The sequence below is a fragment of the Geotrypetes seraphini genome, chromosome 1 (genome assembly GCF_902459505.1).
Source record: "Geotrypetes seraphini chromosome 1, aGeoSer1.1, whole genome shotgun sequence".
Lineage (NCBI taxonomy): Eukaryota > Metazoa > Chordata > Amphibia > Gymnophiona > Dermophiidae > Geotrypetes > Geotrypetes seraphini.
In genome coordinates, this window is record NC_047084.1 from 447,941,484 (window position 1) to 447,966,218 (window position 24,735).

A 24,735-nucleotide genomic window follows, 5' to 3' on the forward strand; every position below is an offset into this window, starting at 1 on the left:
AAAATGTTTGACAACCTTCTGGCAACACAAGCAGCAAAACTCGATAATTCCATCTCTAACCTGCTGATGACAATGGGCGACCTCAAAACATTCCGAAGAGAAATCAAAACCCTGCTTTTCAAAAAATTCATCCAAATATCTTAACCCCTCTTCACCTACCTCCAGATAATTCTCCCCTATAAAATCCTCCCCAAATCACCTACCAAGTAAACAGATCCCTGAAATGTATTGTAATCTTACCTACTCCAAATGTAATCTATTTGTTTATATCACACAGTTCTGCACTGTCAATTTACTATCCAACTTGTAAATCCCCTCGGAATCTTTCCAGCTATATCTCCTCTGTTGTTTAAAAAAAAAAAAAAAAAAAAAGTGTATCTTCACTGGAAAATGTCCAGTCAAATCTTTTGTAATCCGCCTTGAACTGCAAGGTATAGGCGGAATAGAAATCTGTAATGTAATGTAATTTTGAGAATACAATATATCAGATTTGAAATGTGTATCCTGCCATAGCTGGTGTTAGACAGCGAACATGAGCTAGGACCTAACAGACCTCCCCCCCTCTTTTATGAAGCTGCATTAGGCTTATTTTTTTATCACCAGCCACAGAGGTATTAGCTCCAATGCATACAGAATTCCTATAAGCGCCAGAGCTAATACTGCCACAGCCAGTGATAAAAAAGCCTAACGTGGCTTCATAAAAAAGGTGGGGGGGAGAAAAGGTCTTTTATTTTGTTTACATCACAGAGTGGGGTTGGAGAAGGCAAAGGGGGTGGAGTGAGAAAAGAAATTACAAAATAAATCTGCAAGGATGTTTGAAAAAAACACCCAATTGAGATGGAAATGTGAACTGAATTGAAAAATTGATTTAATAGGCCTAATCGACTCGAAAAATGTTTCCCTCAATCGGGCAGCATTACTAAAAAGTACTTGATCTTAAATGGTATAATATACCTGACATTACTCATATATTGAGGTATTATAAAATTCCACAATAATGAATCTTTAGAAACTGGGGCAGAACCAAGTTTTATACTGTACCAAGTCTACTTGGGGGTTTGTTTATTGTCATATGTAATTCACTCCATTCCATAATATCTGCTACTTACTGTGCTTTTTGCTGATACTTGTGAATAATAGTATCTTCTCTCTGGATGATTTGCAAAAACCTATTATGTGCCACTTTATTTCTTGCAAGTGCCTTCTGCAGGTCTTTAGGCTTTGAATTCAAAGAATCACAGAAACTGGAATCGACACCTAACAAAACACATAATAGAAGTTATATCATCTACTTTTAGTTGTAATAAATAGAAATACGTGTACACAAGAAAATACAATTACACTTTTTGACTACCTTTCGAAGATCAGGAAAATATAGGCAAAAGATGAGTAAAAAGTAAAACAAAAGATGTCCAATGACAATTTAAAAGGATAAGGCAGGAGTCGGGGGTTGGGGGGGAAAGAATGAATTATTTTCTACTTACCAGGTGTTGCATTTTGCATCCAAGTCGCATGATGTTAGTATCACACAAACATGGTGGGCATCTGTTTTATATCTGGACAATACACATGGATTTGCATGTATTTTATTTTATGTCAGGAGGTTTTAAAATATAATTGTACATTAAAAATTGAAATCCAGTTTGTTTGCTTTTATAGGATTTGCACATGTGATATAAATTTTTGAATATTTTCTAGAGAATGAGACAGGGATAAAGTTTGAACTTGCCCCCAATCCCACAGGCTCTGTCTCCATTCCTAGTCCCCACAGACCCTCTGTCCTCATCTGCACAAGCCTTGAACACTGATGATTTTATATTTAAATATTTTTTTATTAAAGTATAAAAAGACAATATTCTGTACAACTGTCTAGTTTTTAAAATATTTTATGGATAATCAAGTGACTCAGTTGTACCATTGCCTTTAGGTCTGCTATGACAAAGTGCCGTAGATCAGAAGTGTCCAACCTTTTGGCTTTCCTGGGCCGCATTGACCGAAAAAAATGTTTCTGGGGCCACACAAACGCGCAAACGCTGCAGCAAGACAGAGGAGGGAGCCAGCAAGACGGTAAACACCCAGTGGCAGCAGAGGAAAACACTGCATCACCCTCGACCAGGGCTGCACAAAATATTTCATGGGGCCGCTTGTGGCCATCGGGCATTAGGATGGACACCCCTGCCGTAGATGATTTACTGCTTATAAGCTGTCTTTTCCATCGTTTAAAGGTTTCTGTTCTTGCTCTATGGAATGAATTACCTATCAGTCTGTGTTCATGCACTACTTATCAAATCTTTCCCCTCCAAAAAAATTAAGACTTTCTTGTTTTCTTCTATTTCAGTTTAAGTATTTTTTATAGTATAATTCAAACAAATATTTAAATTTACAAACCATGCAAAGTCTTAACATAAACCACATTGAGCCTTCTTTTGCAAGGATGAGGTGGTATATGAAATATATAAATTACATTAGATTTATACATCACAACTAGAGTCTTCTATTTGAATATGGTTTTGTTACAACCTCCCAAAAATTCAGTTGCCTGTGTTTTTATATCTTGAGCAACTGGATACATGATAGTAGGAGTCTAATCAGCAGACAAGACTCTTGCTGCCACATCAAAGGCAGACAAAACATAAAAGATCTCATTTAATTCAATTCTCCTGAGGTTCCTTTTCTTTAAAAAAAAAAAAAAAAAAAAAGAGAGAGAACAAAGGGAAATTTTAAAAATGAAAAATAAATGCGCAAGCGGGAAGACAAAGGCTAAAAACGAATGATCGTTCAAGAGCATGACTTCTTAGCTCCGTGGAAAACCAAGAAGTGAAGAGTCATGCACATGGCACTTGCACATGCGCAGTCAGTCACGAACTTTCTAAAGTTCTTAAAGTGCCAATGCACTTTTGCAGCTGTCCATACCAGGGCTCCATGGATGACGTCACCCACATGTGAGAATATCTGCCTGCTTTTCCTGGGATAATACACACACCGCCTGATTCCTGAGAAGACACTTGAAATGCAAGAGAGCCAGCCGGATCTCTGAAAGCTCCAGACGTTTGATCAACTACTTTCTCTCAGACAGGAACCACTGGCCCTGAACCGGGCTGTCCGAGCAAAGAGCACTCAAGTTGAACAGGCTGGCGTCTGATATCGGAATCACCCATTCAGAGATCAGGAGGGGAAGACCCCGGAAAAGAGATGGAGGACTCAATCACCAAGACAGACTGTTCTGAGTCTCTGCCGTCCAAGAAAGCCAGGCATGCAACGGATCCTGCTGTGGAGTCTAATTGAGAAATAAGCGAATCCTGCAGTGGGTGCAGATGGGCCCTCACCCAGGAACTACATCAATGGTTGCAACCATGGACCCCAGGACCTGAAGGTACCTCCAGGCTGTTGAGACTGGAGTATCCAGGAAGGCCCTTAACATTTGGCGAAGCTTCTCCTGGCGCAAAATGCCTTGTTCTTGAACAAGTGGAATACAGCTGCTCGCCAGAGAGCCATTCACTGCAAACAGGACATGAATCCGAAGTATCCTGCACTGAGGAGTCCATCTCAGTGGTTTTCTTGCAAAAACTAAGTTTGTAGAGGCAAAAAAATAACTTTAAATTTAAATCAGGAAAATCAAAAATGTTAAATCATTTCAAATATCAATACCATATAGAACAGAGGAAAAATCATGTGTTCAAGCCTGTATCACCTAAAAACAAGTGACCCTCAAGTTTGTCACTACAAGAGGAAAAAGCACAGTTACTTACCGTAACAGTTGTTATCCAGGGACAGCAGGCAGATATTCAACATATGGGTGACATCACCGACGGAGCCCCACAGCGGATAGCCTCGAAAGCAAACTTGCTTAAAGATCTTTGAGCTTTCGAGTGCTGCACCGCGCATGTGCGCGTGCCTTCCCGCCCGAAATAGGGGGCGCGTCTCCTGTGAGGATCCTCAGTTCAGATACCTAGCTAAGAAGCCAACCAGGGGAGGTGGGAGGGTTATGAGAATATCTGCCTGCTGTCCCTGGATAACAACTGTTACGGTAAGTAACTGTGCTTTATCCCAGGACAAGCAGGTAGCATATTCTCAACATATGGGTGACCTCCAAGCTAAGGAAAATGGGATGGAGGGAAAGATGGCAATTTAAGAAAAAAGATTTTGCAAAACAGATTGGCCATAATGGCCATCCCTCCTGGATAGAGTATCCAGACAGTAATGAGAGGTGAAAGTATGAACCGAGGACCAAGTGGCAGCCTTGCAGATTTCCTCAATAGGAGTTGATCTGAGGAAATCTACAGACGCCGCCATAGCTCGAACTTTGTGGCCCGTCACTCGTCCCTGCAGAGGAAGACCAGCCTGAGCATAGCAAAAAGAGATGCAAGCAGCCATCCAGTTGGAGATGGCACGCTTCGAGATAGGACGTCCCAACTTATTCGGATCAAAGGAGATGAAAAGTTGAGGAGATGTTCTGTGAGGTTGAGTGCGTTGGAGGTAGAAAGCCAAGGCATGTTTGCAGTCCAAAGTATGAAGTGCCGCTTCTCCAGGATGAGAATGAGGCTTTGGAAAAAATACTGGCAGAACAATAGATTGATTGATGTGAAATTCTGAAACAACTTTAAGTAAGAATTTAGGATGAGTACGGAGGACCACTTTGTCATGGTGAAAAACTGTGAAAGGTGGGTCCGCAACCAAAGCTTGTAACTCACTGACTCTTCGAGCAGATGTGAGGGCAATCAGGAATACAGCTTTCCAAGTGAGATACTTGAGGTGAGCTTTGTCAAGTGGTTCAAAAGGAGGCTTCATCAGTTGAGCCAAAACAACATTAAGATCCCAAACCACTGGAGGCGGTTTAAATGGTGGATGAAGATTAAAAAGTCCTTTCATAAAACGGGAAACCACGGGATGTGCAGAGAGAGGTTTCCCATCAAGAGGCTGATGAAAAGCAGCAATAGCACTGAGATGGACTCGAATAGATGTAGATTGAAGCCCAGATTGTGACAAGTGAAGCAAATAGTCCAGAATAGATGCCAACGAAGAAGACATTGGCTGCAGCTGAGGTGTGGAACACCAAACAGAAAATCTAGTCCATTTCTGGCCGTAACACTGTCGAGTGGACAGCTTCCTGGAAGCAAGTAAAATATCTTGAACAGACTGAGAAAATTGAGAAGAGTCTGTTATGTAGAAAGGTACTAAGCTGTCAAGTGTAGAGACTGTAGATTGGGATGAAGCAAGGACCCTTGACTCTGAGTGAGCAAAGAAGGAAAAACTGGCAGAAGTAGAGGCTCCCTGGTGCTGAGTTGAAGTAGAAGGGAGTACCACAGTTGTCTGGGCCACCAAGGAGCTATCAGAATCATGGTGGTGTGCTCTGACTTTAGTTTGACTAGAGTCCTGAGAATCAGAGGAAATGGAGGAAAGGCATAAAGGAACTGAGCCCTCCAGTCCAGGAGAAACACATCCGCTTCAAGACGTTGAGGAGTGTAAATGCGGGAACAAAACTGAGGCAGTTTGAAGTTGAGGGGGGACGCAAAAAGATCAATCTGGGGGGTCCCCCAGCGGGCAAATATTTGACGAAGTGTGGGAGAACTGAGTGTCCATTCATGAGGCTGTAGAAGACGACTCAATTTGTCCGCTAAACAGTTGCGTTGACCCTGAATGTAGACAGCTCTGAGGAAGATGTTGTGAAGAATTGCCCAATGCCACAGCTTCAGAGCTTCCTGACAGAGGGAGTAAGATCCCGTACCTCCCTGTTTGTTGACATAATACATGACCACTTGGTTGTCTGTCCGAACAAGAACCACCATGTCGTGGAGGAGATGCTGAAAAGCTTTGAGAGCATAGAAGATCGCTCTGAGTTCCAACTGATTGATATGACACTGACGGTCTGTGGAAGTCCATAGACCCTGAGTACGGAGACCGTCGACATGGGCTCCCCAGGCGTAGGCAGACGAATCGGTTGTGAGAACCTTCTGATGAGGGAGATGGTGGAATAGTAAACCTCTGGAAAGATTGGAAGAGAGCATCCACCAATGGAGAGACTTCCGCAACAAAGGAGTTATTGTAATTTGTTGAGATGGCGGGTCCGTGGCTTGATGCCATTGAGATGCCAGGGTCCACTGAGGAATGCGAAGGTGAAGTCTGGCAAAAGGAGTCACATGCAATGTAGAAGCCATGTGACCGAGCAGAACCATCATTTCCATGCAGAAATGGATGGAAGATGAGAGACCTGATGACAAAGTCGAATGAGGGTATCTTGACGTGGTTGTGGAAGGTATGCCCTCAGGTGGATAGTGTTCAGAGTTGCCCCAATAAACTGGAGAGATTGAGATGGGGTTAACTGAGACTTGGGAAAGTTTATCTCGAACCCCAGACTTTGGAGGAATATAATAGTCTGTTGGGTCGCTGCAATAACCCCTGGAAGAGAGGGGGCCTTGATAAGCCAGTCGTCCTGGTATGGAAATACATGAAGACCTAGGGTGCGAAGAGCTGCAGCGACCACCACCAGACATTTTGTAAATACTCTGGGGCATGAGGCCAAGCCGAAAAAAAGAACTCTGTACTGCAGATGAAGATCCCCCACTTTGAATCTGAGGTACTTGCGAAAGGCTGGATGAATGGGGATACGAGTATAAGCCTCCTTGAGATCCAGCGAGCACATCCAATTTCCTGATCCATCAGGGAATACAAAGTCGGCAAAGAGAGCATCTGAAACTTCTCTTTGACCAGGAATTTGTTGAGAGCTCTGAGGTCCAGAATAGGTCGCAAATCCCCTGTCTTCTTCGGAACCAGAAAGTAGCAGGAATAGAACCCCAAGTTCCGCTGAGACAGAGAAATCTCCTCGACAGCTCGAAGGTGAAGAAGAGCCCGGGCCTCTTGAAGAAGAAGGGGAAGTTGCGACTGATTGGAAGGACACTCTCTTGGAGGGTGATCTGGAGGTACCTGAAGTAAGCGAAGAGAGTATCCCTCTCGTAGGATGGTAAGAACCCATAGATCTGAGGTGATGAGCTCCCACTGGTGATAAAAAGTGGACAGGCGACCCCCCTATGGGAAGAGGAGAATTCTGAAATAGGGAGATTGGAATGCTCAAGCTGAGAACGTCAAAAAGGCTGAGTTGGCTTGGTGGTAGCAGGGGTTTGTGACTTCTGTTGACGCTGCTGCTGCTGCTGAGGACAGCGAGGTGGTGGCCTGGAAAAAGCAGGAGTCGTTTTCTGAGGGTAACGACGTGGAGTCTGTTTATAAGCCCTAGCTGGTGTAGTCTTGGGTTTAGGGTGAATGAGAGAAGCAAAAGAGCGTTCATGTTCTGAGAGATGCTTAGTGGCTGCTTCAATAGAGTCATCAAATAACTCATTCCCTTGACAAGGCAGATTTGCCAAACGATCCTGGAGATTGGGATCCATGTCGACAATACGCAGCCATGCCAGTCGATGCATGACTACAGCAAAGGCAGAAACTCGAGAAGACAATTCGAAAGCATCATATGAGGCTTGCAACATGAAGAGTCTCAACTGAGAAAGAGTCTTGAGGATTTGCTTGAACTCAGAAAGGTGTGTCTTGGAAACATCAAGATAAAAAGGCAACAATTTGAAAAAATGGTTGAAATAATTGGTGAAAATTATAGTTAAGAATCCGATTTGCCATCATAGAATTTTGGTATAAACTGCGACCAAATTTGTCCATAGTACGACCCTCCCTGCCTGGAGGGACTGCAGCATAGATCTTGGAAGGATGGGCTTTCTTCAAAGATGATTCCACCACCAAGGATTGATGAGAGAGTTGGGACTTCTCAAATCCTTTACAGGGAACAGTGCGATAACAGGATTCCAGCTTAGATGGAATAGCAGTGATGGAATAAGGAGTTTCCATGTTACGAATAAAAATCATAGAAACATAGAAAAATGATGGCAGAAAAGGGCCATAGCCCATCAAGTCTGCCCACTCTACTGACCTCCCCCCTAATTCTACCCTCCCAGAGATCCCTGCCCTAATGACCCATCCCTTAACCCATCCCTCCCCTAATGACTCATCCCCTTAACCCTGCCCTCTTAGAGATCCCACATGGGCATCCCATTTACTCTTAAAATCAGGAATGCCGCTGGCCTCGATTACCTGCACCAGAAGTTCATTCCAATGAGCAACCACTCTTTCAGTGAAGAATACTTCCTGTTTAAGAACTGGAGTCATAGGCAATCTCAAAGACTCTTTAGGTGGATGAGGGAGTTTCATGTCTGCCAAATATTCAGGAGTATATTTGGAGTCTGAATTGAGTTGGAGCCGCCGAGTAGGAAGGAGAAGCCTCCTAGAGCAGTGTTTTTCAACCTTTTAACACCTATGGACCAGCAGAAATAAAAGAATTATTCTGTGGACCGGCATCGGTCCGTAGACCAGCGATTGAAGAACACTGGGCTAAGTCATGGGCCAGACCCCACCCACCTCTACCAAATCTCCACCCCAGACCCCGTCCCCATAATAGTACTAATTGCACCTTGCACGTCCCGTGCCTCATCTGGAAGCCTTCCCTCTGACGTTGCAACGTCAGAGAGAAGGCTTCCGATTCAGGCGCAGGATGCCTATAGGAGCCACTGCCCGTGGCTTTGTGCACTGAATCAGTTAGGAAGAGGGAGCTGGCTCTAAGATAACGCCACATCAATCGCACCGTGGACTGGCGGTTGAAGAACACTGTTTTGGGCCAGATGCACGTGCTGGCCCTGTGGACCGGCAGAAAATTTCTGTGGACCAGCACTGGTCCATGGACCAGTGGTTGAAGAACACCGTCCTAGAGTATTGAGAGACTGGTTCAGACTCAAGATGCATGGTAACAGAAGACGCTGCACTGTGAGGTGGAGTCATGGAATGTTTTCGCTTCAGGCTCCGCGATGAAGATGCACCCGGAGTGTGAGGCACAGAATGAGTCAAAGCAGGAGGAGAAGAGTCCCGGCGAGCCGGCTTCGAAGGAGGATTCCTCGACCTGGATGGACTTCGGGTCAAGGCAGAATGCAGTCGAGATCTGTGCTTCGAGGTGGAAGAGCGAGGCAGAGAAGTCTCGGTGTCCAGAGAAGAATGCACTGTAGAGGTCTCACGACGAAGCTTGGAAGCAAGATGCCTGGAATGCTTCGAGCGATGCTTCGAGCGATGCTTCGAACGAGGCAACTCAGGTGAAGAATCACTGGAGGACAATCGCTTCGATGCACGAGAGCTGCCTCGAGACACGAGGACTGGAGGATCCGAGGCTGGTCTACCTGAGGCAGAGGTGAGGACTGAAGCAGTTAAGCCACAATGGAGGATATCTGAGTGGTCAAGATGGACTTGAGCATGTCCTCAAGCATTGGCACCGAGACAGAAGGATCTGATCTCGTAGGTGCAGCAGTGCACTCCAAAGAGGGCTACCTCGAAGGTGAGAATTCCCTTATCTTGGAGGCACACTTAGAAGGAAGGCACAAGGAGGACTCTGGTGGCTTCTTAGGTACAGCACCTGAAAGAGACACAGGAGACTTACCCATAGAGGACGTCTTCACAGAGGGCACTGTCGAGACCTTCAAGGGCGTCTAAGTCAGGGCAGTAGTGGAAGTCACGGTCGAGGCCTTTGAGACTGAAGCTCCAGCTGAAGCCAGAGTCGAGGCCTTCGGGACTGGGGCTGCCGCCGGGGTCGAATCCAAAGGTTGCTCCATATCACCAAAAGGTTGACGAAACTTGGCACACCTCTGATGAAAAGCTCGAGGTGTGAGAGTGAAACAACGGTGACAATCTTCCGGTGAATGGACCGAACCAAACACTGTAAACAACGACATTGAGGATCGGTGACAGAAATCACACGATTACACCGATGACAACGCTTGAACCTGGTAAGAGGCCGGGACATAGAAAAAAATAAAGTCCGTGTCGAACGAAGTGAGCGGTTGGGCCTAGGCCCAAGGCTCACCGACCGGACGAAAAGAGACGGAAGAAAATAAACAAATTTTTTTTTTTTTTTAAATACAGGAAAGAAAAGAAAAAAACACACACAACGACCTAACTTTTAAAAAGAAAAGAAACAGCCGCGGTGACTAGAAGGCAAGTTTCGCTGCAGAGCTGAAGAAAAAAACGTCTTCTTGGCTCCGCGGAAAATAACGAACTGAGGATCCTCATAGGAGATGCGCCCCCTAGTTCGGGCGGGAAGGCACATGCGCGGTGCAGCACTTGAAAGCTCAAAGATCTTCAAGCAAGTTTGCTTTCGAGGCTGTCGCTGCGGGGCTCCGTCGGTGACATCACCCATATGTTGAGAATATGCTGCCTGCTTGTCCTGGGATAAAAACCTCTTATGATAGATGCAAAGAATGTCCCACAATTAAATTATTTTTCAGTAAAAAAAAAAAAAATAATAATAATAAATATCTTATGTTCTGATAATTAAGCCTCACAGGTCAGAAAAGCATATACATCCTACAAATACTAGCAGACTTGTTCCCAAGGAGTTGAATCAAGATCTTGACTGGAGTTTAAATTCATTGGTGATCCTGCTCAGGTGTTACATCCAATTGCTAAATCCATACCATAAACAAAAATGGTGGAGACATCAGCTGCCGAAAATCTTTTCAAAACTGAGATATAGTTAAGATTTTATATAGGTTTTATACATTTTTGTTAAAAAGGTTTCCCATTTTTGGGTTTGTTTGTTTTTTTGAAGTTTTGGTCATTTTATGAGGACATTAATTCCAGAGGAATCTGGTAACCCAGCACCGCACTGGAGTTCTTTAATGATAAATATTCATGGGATGGATGATATGCTTTTTTTGACCTGCGAAACTTAAAGACTGAAGTTAAGTTCCTCTTTTTTTTAGTTTTGTTAAAAAAATAAATAAATTGTGGGACTTTCAGAGACATACATAGAAGCTTTTTCCCCCCATGTGCAATGATAAATTTGGCAGCTATTTAGGTGACATGTGTTTGAGCTGAACTGAGGCCTTTTCTCTACTTCTTTTTTCTTTCTTCTTTTTCTGTGTGAATGGTAAGTGTAAAGTGTCTTGGCCTTGTAGTGTTGCTGGGTGTGTGTATTGTTTGTCCGCGTGGGGCCTTGTTTGAGTGAATAAGAGATGGTTCCCCCCCTCATAGGTTTAATTTCTTTTAATTTTGTATATTAAACAAAAACACATCTGTTCCTGAAGTATTTAGGTAACTGATCTGTACAATCTTATTCCACCATAACTGATTTCTAGAGCTGTTAATCACTAGCTTTTAACTTTGTTAACTCTACTCAATTTGTAACATCTTTTAATCATTGTAAACCGCATAGAACTTCACAGTCCTGCGGTATATAAACTGCTATTATTAAAGGTAATACTTTTTTTTTTTTTAAATTGAACTTAGTGCGTTGTTTGATTAGCTTTCAAAAGTGACCCTTCTTCCTCAGATCAGAAAGGGTCACCTTTGAAAGCTACCATACCAGTTGACAGACTGTGCCTTACTCTCTACTAGAAACTGAGAAATATGGACTAGTGGGAAGACTGCACAGGATACTTAAGAAATGTCATCACTAGTTAGTGTTCTCAGTCTCCATATGTTGGTAGTAGGTTTCAAGTTTCAATATTTGATTGAACGCTTATCCTAAGGTACAAAGCGTTTTACAATAAGATTAAAAATCTAAGAAGTTATAGGAGGACAAACAGCGTTAACTAACTTGACGTACATGACTTCTTAAGTTATTAAGAAACAATGGGAAGGGGGTAGAACTACAATATTTATATAAAGAAGGTACATAAAAGGGGAACACAATAGGGAGGGGGGAGGTTAAAAATTGCTGGTCTTGTAACGAAAATTCAGTTAAAGGCGTCTTTAAAAAGAAAACATTTTAAACTGCTTTTAAACTTCTGCAGGTTTTGTTCAGATCTTAGATATATAGGAAGAGAATTCCAGATCATTGGTGCGGTCACTGAAAATATAACGGTACGACGAGTACCAATTATCCTCAACAAGGGAACATTAAGGGTGTGTTGAGAAGTTGATCTAAGAGATCTCTGAAGGTCATATGGAATTAGAAGTCTGTCTATGAATGCTGGGGCATTAGTTTGTAAAGTTTTAAAAGTTAAGAGTGCAATTTTATATGTTATCCTGTGCATGACAGGCAGCCAATGGGCTTTTTGTAATAATGGAGTGACATGGTCATATTTATTAGCGCCAAATATAATCTTGATAGCTGTGTTTTGGATTATCTGGAAGGATGTTAAAGAATAAGATTTAGTGTGCCGCGGCTTCAAAAATTTTGTAAAAAGCAAAAACAGGAAGACCCAATGTTCCACAGAAAATTGATCAATCCAACAACAGAACTGTGGATTAAACACAATGTTCTTGACCTTCCTTTATTACTTCAAACAAATGTTAAAAAATATCCACTTCAACCATATTAAAAACTAATGGGTCAAGAACATTGTGGGCTCCTTTTACTAAGGTGCGCTAGCGTTTTTAGTGCATGCAGGATTTTAGCGCAAGCTAAACCCATGCTACGCTTCTAGAACTAACGCCAGCTCAATGTTGGCGTTAAGGTCTAGCACGCAGAAATTCAGCGCGCACTATTCCGCGTGTTAAAGCCCTAATGCACCTTTGTAAAAGGAGCCCTGTGTTTCGTCCACAGTTTTGTTGTTCAAAAATTTTGCGACACACTGCTCTACTCAATGGTAGCCATCATACCACAGACAGACCAAATCAGGCAGTCCATCATAAAGAAGAGGCATTCACAGGTCATTTAAGTTACGACTTACCTTCTGTGTCTTTCTTAATGTGTTGTAAAACAACATATCTTGCAAAATGGTACATAAGATGAACAAACTTGGCACCACCAGGAGAAAGGAACAGAGATGCAACAACTTGAGGAAAATTATTTCCACATCCATCCTACAAAAATGAGAAAAGATGCTTACTAAAAATGAATTAACTCTGGTCAAATATTTGATAACCATCATATCCCCTCAAAAGAAACAAGTATCTATTTTAAGAGACACAGATTTGTGGATCAGTATATCTTTTTGTTGGCCTCGTAAATCTCTATAGTATTTCGGGGTGCAGTTCACGGCGTGCCCTGATACTTTATTCGCGGTCAACTTTCCTCTACTGCAGCAGCAAGTTTTCCAAGACTTGGACAGATGGGAAGGTATGACTATAGGGTGGTTAGGCCGTATATCAGCCGTTGAAATGAGGTTGCTCCCGAAGCTTTTATTTCTTTTTATGGCTCTACCTATAGCGATACCGATGGGATATTTTCGTACCTTGAAACGCAAGTGTTCGCTTACATTTGGAAACGGAAACCACCGAGGGTACAGCGAGCTCTTTTATGTCAGCATAAGCAGCAGGGAGGGATGGGAGTTCCCAATTTCCGTCTTTATTATCAGGCAGCCTTATTGCAGGAAGTGGCTGCGTGGATTGGGTATGAGGATCGTCCCTGGATGCATTTGTAACAGGCTTGCTAGCGTGACATCTCTGTGTGGAGACTCCCTTGGGCTCCTGTTGCTATCTTGCGATCCCATTTGCAGGTGTCTAATCCTTTTTTAAGTGTGATCTTAAATACTTGGTACCAGTTGCGGCGGAAAATGTTCCTGAAGCATAAACATTTTGCAATGACCCCTATCAGTCTATTAGAAGGATTTGTACCAGGGGGAGAGGATCCTATTCGCTATAGATGGGTCCAGGCAGGGCTGCGCACAGTTGGTCAACTCTGGCAGGATGGCACTCTGCTTCCCTTCGATTCTCTACAAGAGGAATATGGGCTCTTGCATTCTGATGTGTTACCATATGCACAATTAAGCACCTTTTTACATCAGCGGGCATATTGGGATTTGATATTGGGGGAAACCAAACTGAAGATGGCTTTGCGGACAGGGATTGGATGGGGCGGGATTTCTCACCCGTATCAGGCTTTATTTTTGCGGAAAGCTCCAGAGGATATTTATCAGACTGCGTGGGAGATGGAAGAAGCTTGGATAACAAGGAGTGGGGTAGATGTTATCGAAGTCTTTTTTCCTCTCTTTTGGAGAACGGGTATAAATTATATTATCGCTGGTATTTGACGCCAGTGAAATTACTATCCCTTGGAGTGGCTCTTTCTGATCAATGTTGGAGGGGGTGTTAACAAGTGGGCTCCTTCCGGCATATTTGGTGGACCTGCCCCAAGGTTAAGGAATACTGGTATATGGTGATCCAAATTATGGGGAAACATGTCCCAATCTTGATGGAATGCTGCCTGCTTAATGTGCCTGTCCCAGGATTTTTACCCCAGGAACATCATTTGGCAATCTTTGTAGTAACCCTAGCGAGGGTAGCTTTGGCTGGCTGTTGGCGATCTGCTAAGTTACCAGAGCGGGGACAATTATTTAATCGTTTGGATGCTATTCAACTTGTGTGTAAATTGACTGCTATGCGCCGGATGAATATGGAGCCCTACCGGAAAATATGGTCTGGTTATGTCGCTTGGCGGACTTCCTCACTCCACACTGGACTGTGGACTGGAATTGGATTAGGAGGTAGAGGGGATAGGGTGGGGGGGCTTTGATTGGGGGTGGGTTGTTCTGATCTGGGGGGGACACTAGGGTGGTTCATGGTTTCTTCTTTTGGGGGATTTTTAGTTAGATTGTTCGTGTCTATGAGAGGTTTCATGACTTCTGGTGGTATTTGACTTTTGTATTTTCTATTGTATTTTCTGTTGTCTTCTTGCTTAAAAATTTAATAAACAATTTTGGTTAAAAAAAAAAAAAATGAGAAAACAAAAGGCCATATGGATCCATCTTGAAACAGTCACTACAGAGGCTGGTTGATCTTTAAGGGCAGCCCCAGACAATACGAACAGATGATCAGACAATCGAAATTTGTTTGCATCCTCTAAATACAGCAGTAAGAGTCTGCAAACATCCAACAATTTCAACACCTGATCACTCTCTCGCGATCCTGAAGGAGTGAAGGCAGGTAAGCGGACTTCTTGATTGACATGAAAGCTGGAAACCATGTTCAGTAAGAAATATGGCACTGTGCATAAGACCATGCCTGGTCTGAAATTCTGAGAACTAGATCACTGCAGGACAAAGCCTGAAGTTTCAACACTTGTCGGGTGGAGATAATCGCTACAAAAAACACTGTCTTGATGGTGAGGTCCATCAGGAAAGCTTGTTCTAGAGGTTTGTAGGGGGCTCTCGCCAGCGCCCTCAGGACCAGATTAACATAGAAACATAGAAAATGACGGCAGAAAAGGGCCAAAGCCCATCAAGTCTGCCCACTCTAGTGACTCTTCTCCTTGATTTTGCTCACCACCCCCTGCCCTTACATCATTAGAGATCCCACATGAATATCCCATTTATTTTTGAAATCTGCCACGCTGTTGGCCTCAATCACCTGCCGTGGGAGTTCATTCCAATGATCGACCACCCTCTCAGTGAAGAAATACTTTCTGGAGTCACCATGAAATTTCCCTCCCCTGATTTTCAGTGGATGCCCTCTGGTGGACGAAGGTCCCATAAAACGGAAGATATCCTCTTCCACCTCGATTCGACCTGTGATATATTTAAATGTCTCAATCATGTCCCCTCTCTCTCTTTGTTCTTCAAGTGAGTACAGCTACAATTTATTCAGCCTTATTTCATAAGGAAGATCCTTGAGCCCCGAGACCATCCTGGTGGCCATCCGCTGAACTGACTCAATTCTCAGCACATCTTTCCGGTAATGTGGTCTCCAGAATTGAACACAATATTCCAAATGAGGTCTCACCATGGACCTGTACAGTGGCATTATGACCTCTGGCATCCTGCTGATAAAACCTCTACGGATACAACCCATCATTTGTCTTGCCTTGGAGGAAGCCTTTTCCACTTGATTGGCAGTTTTCATGTCATCACTAATGATTACTCCTAAATCCCGTTCTTCCGTGGTCCTAACTAAGGTCTCACCATTTAACGTGTAAGTCCTGCACAGATTTCTTTTACCCAGGTGCATCACTTTACATTTTTTAGCATTGAAGTTGAGCTGCCAAGTCGATGACCATTGTTCTAATAGTAGTAGGTCCTGCGTCATACTGTCAGGCATAGTGCTTTTACCTATGTTGCACAGTTTGGCGGCGTTGGCAAACAAGGAGAAATTAGGTTCTTACCTGCTAATTTATTTTCTTTTAGCTTCTCCAGACCAGTAGAGGTTAACTTTACGAATGGGTATATATCTAATCATGACCAGCAGGTGGAGACTGAAAACAAAACTTTGGGACAGTATATACTATCCTCCCTTCTCTATTTCCCTCAGTCTGCCGAATAGCCAAGCAGAACCAAGAACTGGAAAACAGGAAGAAAACAATACTCCGAACAGGAGTAACAAATAACATACCCAAATGCTGTTGGAAAATGCAGAGGAGAAATACCCGAAGGAAAATGTCCCCACAGCTCGCCAGCTAAGCCAGCCGAGCCACAGCCGCTGTTCTTTAATTCTCCCCGGCCCTAGAAAAATACTAGAACCCGCAGCAAAAAAAACAAAAACTGCCCGCGAAAACAGCCCCAACAACAACAACAACAACAGACAGGGTGGGGACCTCTACTGGTCTGGAGAAGCTAAAAGAAAATAAATTAGCAGGTAAGAACCTAATTTCTCCTTCTTTAGCACTCTCCAGACCAGTAGAGGTTAACTTTACGAATGGGACGTACCAAAGCAGTCCCTCTCACGGGCGGGACCCCCGAAGGGCCGATACCAGAACACGCTCACCGAACACCGCGTCCCGACGCGCCTGAACATCTACCCGATAATGTCTAACAAAAGAATACAAGGAGGACCAAACCGCAGCCTTACAAATATCCACCGGAGGCACGAGCGACGACTCAGCCCAAGAAGCCGCCTGACCCCGAGTGGAATGAGCCTTGAGAAACTCCGGAACAGGCTGCTGCTTCAGAAGATAAGCGGAAGCAATCGTCTCCTTGATCCAGCGCGCAATAGTAGCCTTAGAAGCGCCAGCTCCCCGACGAGGACCAGCCAGGAGGACAAAGAGATGATCGGACTTCCGGAATTCCTGGGTCCGCTGCACATCAGAGCGAAGGACCCGACCGACATCCAACTTGCGCAGCTGCCGTTGCTCAGAAGAGCCCTCCCGACCACCCAAGACCGGGAGAACCACCGATTGATTGACATGAAAAGGAGAAACAACCTTCGGCAGAAAGGAAGGAACAGGCCGCAAGACGACCCGCTCCCTAGACAACTCCAAGAAGGGAGCCCTACAAGAGAAAGCCTGCAGCTCAGAAATACGCCTAGCAGAAGTAATGGCCACCAAAAAGACCGCCTTCAAAGTAAGGTCCTTCAAAGAACAGTCGTCCAAGGGCTCGAAAGGCGGGCGCACCAAAACAGAGAGAACCAGATTAAGATCCCAAGAGGGAACCGAGGGCCGTAGGGGAGGCCTAAGCAACTTGGCCGCCCGCAGAAACCGAATCACATCAGGAAGAGCCGATAAACGCTGACCTGACACCAACCCTCGAAAGGTCGACAGGGCCGCAAGATGAACCCGGAGAGAAGACCAAGCCAGGCCTCTATCCAGGCCATCCTGCAAGAACTCTAGAATGTTAGGCAGAGAAGCGCGAAAAGAGGTCACTTCCCGCGCCCGACACCATTCCTCAAAGAGACGCCAAACCCGCACATAAGCCCGAGAGGTAGAAAGCCTCCGGGACCCCAACAGTGTAGCGATCACCTTGTCTGAATATCCCTTCTTGCTAAGGCGACCCCTTTCAAGAGCCACGCCGTAAGACAGAAGAGAGACGGGTCGAACAAGGGAATGGGACCCTGCATCAGAAGGTCGTCCGAGAGAGGCAGAGGAAGAGGAACCGCCACCAGGTGCCTCACCAGATCCGCATACCACGGACGTCGAGGCCAATCCGGAGCCACCAGCACCACCAAACCCGGATGGTGAACAATGCGAAGAAGCACTCTGCCCACCAGCGGCCAAGGAGGGAACACATACAACAGCCCCTCCGTTGGCCACGGCTGGACCAGAGTATCCAGACCCTCGGCCAGCCCTTCCCTGCGACGACTGAAGAAGCGGGGCACTTTGGCGTTGCCACTCGTGGCCATCAGGTACATCAGGGGCTGCCCCCAATCTTGCACTATCAACCGAAACGCTCCGGCGCCGAGAAACCACTCTCCTGGATCCAGGAAGTGACGACTGAGGAAGTCTGCCTGAACATTTTCTACCCCGGCTATATGAGAAGCCGAGAGGTCCAGAAGATGGGACTCCGCCCAAACCATGAGCCGAGCCGCCTCCTGCGCCACAGGAGTGCTCTTGGTGCCCCCCTGACGATTGACATAAGCCACCGCCGTGGCATTGTCCGACAGGACTCTGACCGACTTGCCCAGCAAAAGGGAGTGGAAAGCTAACAGCGCCAGCCTGACCGCTCTGGTCTCCAACTCGTTGATCGACCAGGAGGCCTCCTCCGCGGACCAGGTGCCCCGAGCTGAGTGGCCCATAAACTGAGCCCCCCAACCGAGGAGACTCGCATCCGTAAGGAGCACCGTCCACTGCGGGAGATCCAGACCCACCCCCTGAACCAGGTGAGGGGTCCGGAGCCACCAGCGCAGACTGCAGCGTGCCAAGCCTCGCAGGGGAACCGGAACATCCAAATCTTGCCTCCGGGGAGACCACCTCCGGAGCAGAGCATACTGAAGAGGACGCATGTGGGCCCGCGCCCACCTCACCACGTCCAGGGACGCCGCCATTGACCCCAGGACTTGGAGGAAATCTCGCGCCCGAGGACCCCGGGACGCCAAAAGCAGGCGAATCTGAGATTGCAATTTGCTCACCCGGGCCTCTGGAAGGAAGACCTTCCCCAAGGAGATGTCGAACATAACCCCAAGGCACTCCAGACGCTGAGCCGGGACCAACCGACTCTTGGAAAGGTTGACCACCCAGCCCAGCGACCGGAGAAACTCCACCACCCGAGCCGTAACCCGGGAGCTCTCCTGCAACGACTTTGCCCGAATCAACCAGTCGTCCAGGTAGGGGTGAACCAGGATGCCCACCGACCGCAAGGCTGCCGCGACGACCACCATTACCGTGGTGAACGTCCGAGGAGCCGTGGCCAGACCAAAGGGAAGCGCACAGAACTGAAAGTGCCGCCCCAAGATCGCAAAGCGAAGGAAGTGCTGATGAGAGGCCCGAATTGGAACCTGCAAGTAGGCCTCCGTCAGATCGAGAGACGTAAGAAACTCCCCCGGCTGAACCGCCAGAATGACCGACCGCAGCGTTTCCATGCGGAAAGACGGAATCTTGAGAGCTCTGTTGACCCCTTTCAAATCCAGGACGGGCCGAAAGGTCCCCTCCTTTATGGCCACCACAAAGTAAATGGAGTACCTGCCGGTGCCCCACTCCGTAGGGGACACCGGCACCACTGCCTCGAGATCTAGCAAACGCTGAAGGGTCTGACGAAAAGCCTGCGTCTTCCATGGAGTCTGACATGGAGAAGCGAGGAAAAGGTCCGGCAGAGAGCGGGTAAACTCCAGAGCGTAACCGTCCCGCACCACCTCAAGGACCCACTGATCGGACGCGATCTCGGCCCATTTGGGGAAAAATTTGCGCAGCCGGGCCCCCACCGGAACCAAAGGGGGCGCCGGCAAGGAGCGGCGGAGGGATTCCCTGCCCCCCGACGGGCCCCCCGAAAGGGCTGCATGCGCTGGAAGAACCGACCCCGGGAAAAACCCTGAGCCGGGAAAGAAGCAGCCCCACGCCCCGGGCGATACTTGCGAAATTCCCGCAAACGCCCCCGGGCAGCCCCACACCTAGACGCAGGGCGGGCACGGTCCTCAGGCAGACGGGGCACCTTCGAGTCCGTCAGAGTCTGAATCAACTCATCTAATTCCTCTCCAAACAAAAAGACCCCCTAAAGGGAACTTTAGTAAACTTAGCTTTGGACGCAGAATCCGCCGCCCAAGCGCGCAGCCACAAAATACGCCGCGCGGCCATGCCATAGACTTAGCCGAAATCCGCACCAAGTCATAAAGAGCATCTGAGAGGAACGAGGCAGCCATCGCAATCTTCGCTACCTCCTGATCCACTAGAGACCAGTCATCAGACTCCCGATCCAGGACACGCTCAGCCCACCGAAACACGGCGCGAGCGACTAGCTCCCCACAAACAGCCGCCTGGACCCCAAAGGCAGAGACATCAAAATCATACTTAAGAAGAGTCTCTAACGCACGCGCCTCCGAGACCATAAGAGCAGAACCGTCCATAACAGGCACGGTATGCCGCTTAGGAAGTGCCGAGACCACCGCGTTCCCCATTGGCGAAATTAAGGTAGCCCTACCTCCCTCCGGGACGGGATACCCAAGAGCCAAGGCGCACACCAAACGAAACTGCGCCCATAGGCCACTGCGCCAACACAAAATCCCGCAAATCCTGACGCACAGGAAAAGAGCGGGAACCAGGACAGACCCCCTGAAGCAGAGGGGCCCCCATACGCGGGGTCTCCGGCGGCGCCACTGCAAAAATGCAGCACCAAGGAGACCTGCTAAACAGGTCTAAAAGCTCATCCCTCTGAATAAAAAAGCGCACCACGGACGCATCTGCTCTGGAAGACGGGAAACCCGCCGCCCCGCTGCCAACAGGCGTCCCCTCTAGAGGATCCTGGAAGCCCGCCAAAGCAGCCAGGTCCTCAACCAGGCCAACACGCTCCTCCGCCCACCAATTCGCAATCCAAGCCCCCCCGCGGGCGCTTGGATGAGGGAGGAGGAAGAGGGGACGCCAAACGAAAAGAGGGAGGCAAAGCCATAGGGGGCGCGGAGGGAAACCCCCCCCGAAACCCCCCAGGCGCACGTGGGACCCCCAAAAGTCCGCACAAAGAAAGAAAATAAATTGGGGGCAAAAAACCCCTGGGGGTCCCCAGGGACTCCCTGCCCCAGCAGGGGTCCCCAGGGACTCCCTGCCCCAGCAGGGGTCCATGCTGAAACCTGCCCCTGTGTTCGCCATACAGGGGGAAGGTCACCTGAGGTTGCAGACAAAATGGAGGGGCCAGACAAAGAAAATGGCGAAGTTCCCGCCAAAAATGCTCCCTCCATGGCCTGTAGCGGCTGAGAAGACTGAACAGTCTCAGCCGCTAAGACAGGCAAGTCGGCATCAGCTGTCAAAAAATCAGCTGAGAGGGAATCCTTCGGGGAATCCCTCCGTGGGCGGTTGTGGAAGACCGGGCTTCCCCACTGCTCCAAGCCGACTCGCGAGGCACCATCGGCGGGGAGCTCTGGGCGCCTGCAGCCGCTGCCGACGGAGCTCCACCACCTCACCGACCCAAACCGCCGAGTTCAGGCCGGCCGCGAGTGCCTCGCGGCTGGACTAAAATTGTGGCCTACTCCCCCGGAGAAGGGCACAATTGCTCCAGACGCGACCTAGCTATAAAAAAGTGCTGGTTACATGAAAAAATACAGTTTTCTTAAAGGGAAACAACCCTTCAGACCAGCACTACCTCAGGATTTTTTTTTTTTTTTTTTTTTTTACAGAACAGACTCCACAGGCTCTCGAAGCAATATGCCTTGCTTGATTTAGGGGGCAAGGCTTACTGCTGAGGCTCCTCTAAAAAAATGTGGGGAGGTGGAGGAAGTGGGGGGAGGGACCCCGCTCGTGACCCGCCGGGTTTGACACCCCCGAGGTCGGACGGACCCCCAAACAGGGCCCGACCAAGCTCCGTCCGGCCAAAAACAGGGACAATAAACCCCTAAACAAATTCCAACAGCCCTACCAAGAGAGATGGGTACAGATCACTCAACACCTGCTGGAGACTGAAAGAAGACTGAGGGAAATAGAGAAGGGAGGATAGTATATACTGTCCCAAAGTTTTGTTTTCAGTCTCCACCTGCTGGTCATGATTAGATATATACCCATTCGTAAAGTTAACCTCTACTGGTCTGGAGAGTGCTAAAGAATGATATTTTTCCTCTGAGCCCTTGGGTCATATCACTTATGAATATGTTGAATAGGATTGGACCCAAGACCGAGCCCTGCGGCACTCCACTGGTCACATCCGATGTTTTGGATGGGGTACCATTTACCATCACCCTCTGAAGTCTACCGCTCAGCCAATCCTTAACCCATGCAGCTAGTGTTTCCCCTAATCCCAGCGATTTCAACTTGTTCAATAACCTGCGGTGTGGGACGCTATCAAAAGCTTTGCTGAAGTCCAAATACACTACGTCCAGGGACTCCCCGGCATCTAGTTGTCTTGTTACCCAGTCAAAGAAGCTAATCAGATTTGATTGGCAGGACCTGCCCTTGGTAAATCCATGTTGATGGGGATCACGTAGATCTTCCTCATCCAGGATTGTATCAAGTTTCTGTTTGATCCATAGTTTGCATACTATGGATGCGAGACTCACCGGTCTGTAATTCGCCGTCTCTGTCCTGCAGCCCTTTTTGTGGAATGGAATAACGTTAGCTGTTTTCCAGTCCAAGGGGACTCTTCCCGTGCTCAGGGAGAGATTGAAGAGCACAGATAATGGTTCCGCCAGGACTTCCCTCAACTCTCTGAGCACCCTGGGGTGTAGGTTTTCTGGTCCCATGGCTTTGTTTACTTTGAGTTTTGAAAGTTCGCAGTAGACGCTACTGGGCGTAAACTTGAAGTCTTGAAACAGGTCTTTTTGGCTTTCCCTTGTCCGTAAAAGTGGACCAGATCCCGGCGCCTCACAGGTGAAAACCGAGCAGAAGTATTCATTTAGTAGTTCGGCCTTAGTGGAATCCGATTCTGCATAATTCCCGTCCGATTTCCTGAGTCGTTCTATCCCATCTTTGTTTCTTTTCCTGTCACTAATATACCTAAAGAAGGATTTATCCCCTTTCTTAATGTTCCGCGCTAGATTCTCCTCTATTCGGAGCTTGGTCTCTCTGACTGCCTTCTTGACAGCTTTAGACCTGTCCTGATAGTCTTCTTTTGCCTCCTGCTTTCCTAAATGTTTGTAGGCAATAAATGCTTTTTTCTTCTCCTTAATGAGGTCCGAAATTTCAGTACTGAACCACTGGGGTCTTTTGTTTCTCCGACTTTTGCTGACCGTTTTTGCGTATCGATTTGTTGCTTCATGCAGGGTGGATTTCAGAGTCGACCACATATTCTCCACGTTGCCAGTTTGTGCTTGGTTTTGCAGCTCCCGATGGACAAAATCTCCCATGCGTTCGAAGTCTGTGCCTCTAAAGTTGAGGACTCTCGTCACTGTATTTGATCTAGAGAAACCCCACTTGAGGTTAAGCCATACCATGTTATGGTCGCTGGAGGCCAACGTATCGCCTACCGATACTTCTGTGACGCTATCCCCGTTGGTGAGTACCAGGTCCAGTATCGCCTGGTTTCTAGTGGGCTCCAGTACCATTTGTTTGAGTCGTTCACCCTTTATGGAGGTTAATATTCTTCTGCTGCCACAGGTAGTCGCAGAGAGTGTTTTCCAATCTGCATCGGGCATGTTGAAGTCCCCTAGCAGAACTGTGTCCCCACGCAAAGTGATGTTCTCTATATCTTTGATCAGTTCTATATCCTTGTCTTCCTGTTGTCTTGGAGGTCTACATATCACACCAAGGTATAGGCATTTTTCGTTCCCTCTGGCCAGATTCACCCAGAGGGATTCCCCGGAGTATCTAACATCCGTGATTCTGGTAGTCTTGATGTTTTCTTTAATGTATAGTGCTACCCCTCCTTCTAACTTGCCCTCTCTGTCGCGACGAAGCAGGTTGTAGCCTGGTATAACCATATCCCACCCATGCGAGTCCGTGAACCAGATCTCAGATATTGCCACCACGTCTAGGTCTGCGTTCATTATTTCAGTCTCCAATTCCAGTATTTTGTTGCCCAAACTGTGTGCATTAACATACATAGCCCTCCATACCTTTTTGTTGTTAAGTTCCTGTGAAGAGATTCCCTTCTTATTTAGTGTGACTCCCAGTTTATCGTGTATAGTATGGGTACTTACCTTGGACTCAGAAGTGTGGTCGTGGCTCGCCACCTCAGGATAGTTTCTTACTGCTCTGGAATGTGAGTGGATACCTTCCCCCAACTTACCTAGTTTAAAGCCCTACGAAGTAGGCGGGCTAGTCGATGTCTGAATACGTTTTTACCTCTCCTGGTCAGGTGGAGTCCGTCTGGTCCCTGTAGTCCCTGTAGCGCCTCTCCATGGTCTAGGAATCCAAAGTTCATCTCAATGCACCATCCGCGAAGCCACTCGTTAGTCCATTTGATATGCTCTTCTCTGGCTTTGCCTTTGTCTCTTACTGGGAGGATCGATGAGAAGACCACCTGTGCTCCTATCTGCTTAAGATTCCAAGTTGGTAAAGGCTGGTCACACTAGAAGGACAGAGGCTTAACACACCCAACAAATACCTGGCCACATCTGGATGTGCAGCTACAGTGCTCTTATTACTCCTAGGATCTCCTAGGACAATCTGAACTTTCAGGGAGCCAGAGCCAACCACAAGGCCTTTTTCCAAATCTTTCTGCAGTAAGGCAAGTACCACAGAGATCAGTGCCAAGCTAGGGTCCTCACTCCTCTGAAAGCAACAAGTTTGGAAGCACTTCCAGGTTTTCGCATATGCTGTTATAGTCACCTTCTTCCTACATCTTAGAAGGGTTGAGACTACCCCGAGTGAATAGTCTTTACGCACTAGCGTTGTGTGCTCAAGAGCCATACCGTAAAACCAAAGCGTTCTGCATCTTGCAGGAAAACTGGACTATGCGTGAGTAGATGGGGGATCACAGGGAAGTTTGATCCCATTGTAGAACGACCAGGTCTGCATGCCACGGTCACCTCAGCCAGTCT

At 47.0% G+C, this 24,735-nt stretch overlaps 1 protein-coding gene across 1 annotated transcript in view; it reads right to left on the reverse strand.

Moving 5' to 3' along the window:
• Positions 1 to 24,735, reverse strand: part of HAUS6 (HAUS augmin like complex subunit 6) — a 206,432-nt gene that overhangs the window by 156,615 nt on the left and 25,082 nt on the right. Inside the window, exons 4-5 of the mRNA XM_033920660.1 lie at positions 12,711 to 12,843; positions 1,110 to 1,257 (exon numbers count right to left, since the gene is read on the reverse strand). Of these exons, the coding sequence (XP_033776551.1) occupies positions 1,110 to 1,257; positions 12,711 to 12,843 (281 nt within the window). The remainder of the gene's footprint in view (positions 1 to 1,109; positions 1,258 to 12,710; positions 12,844 to 24,735) is intronic.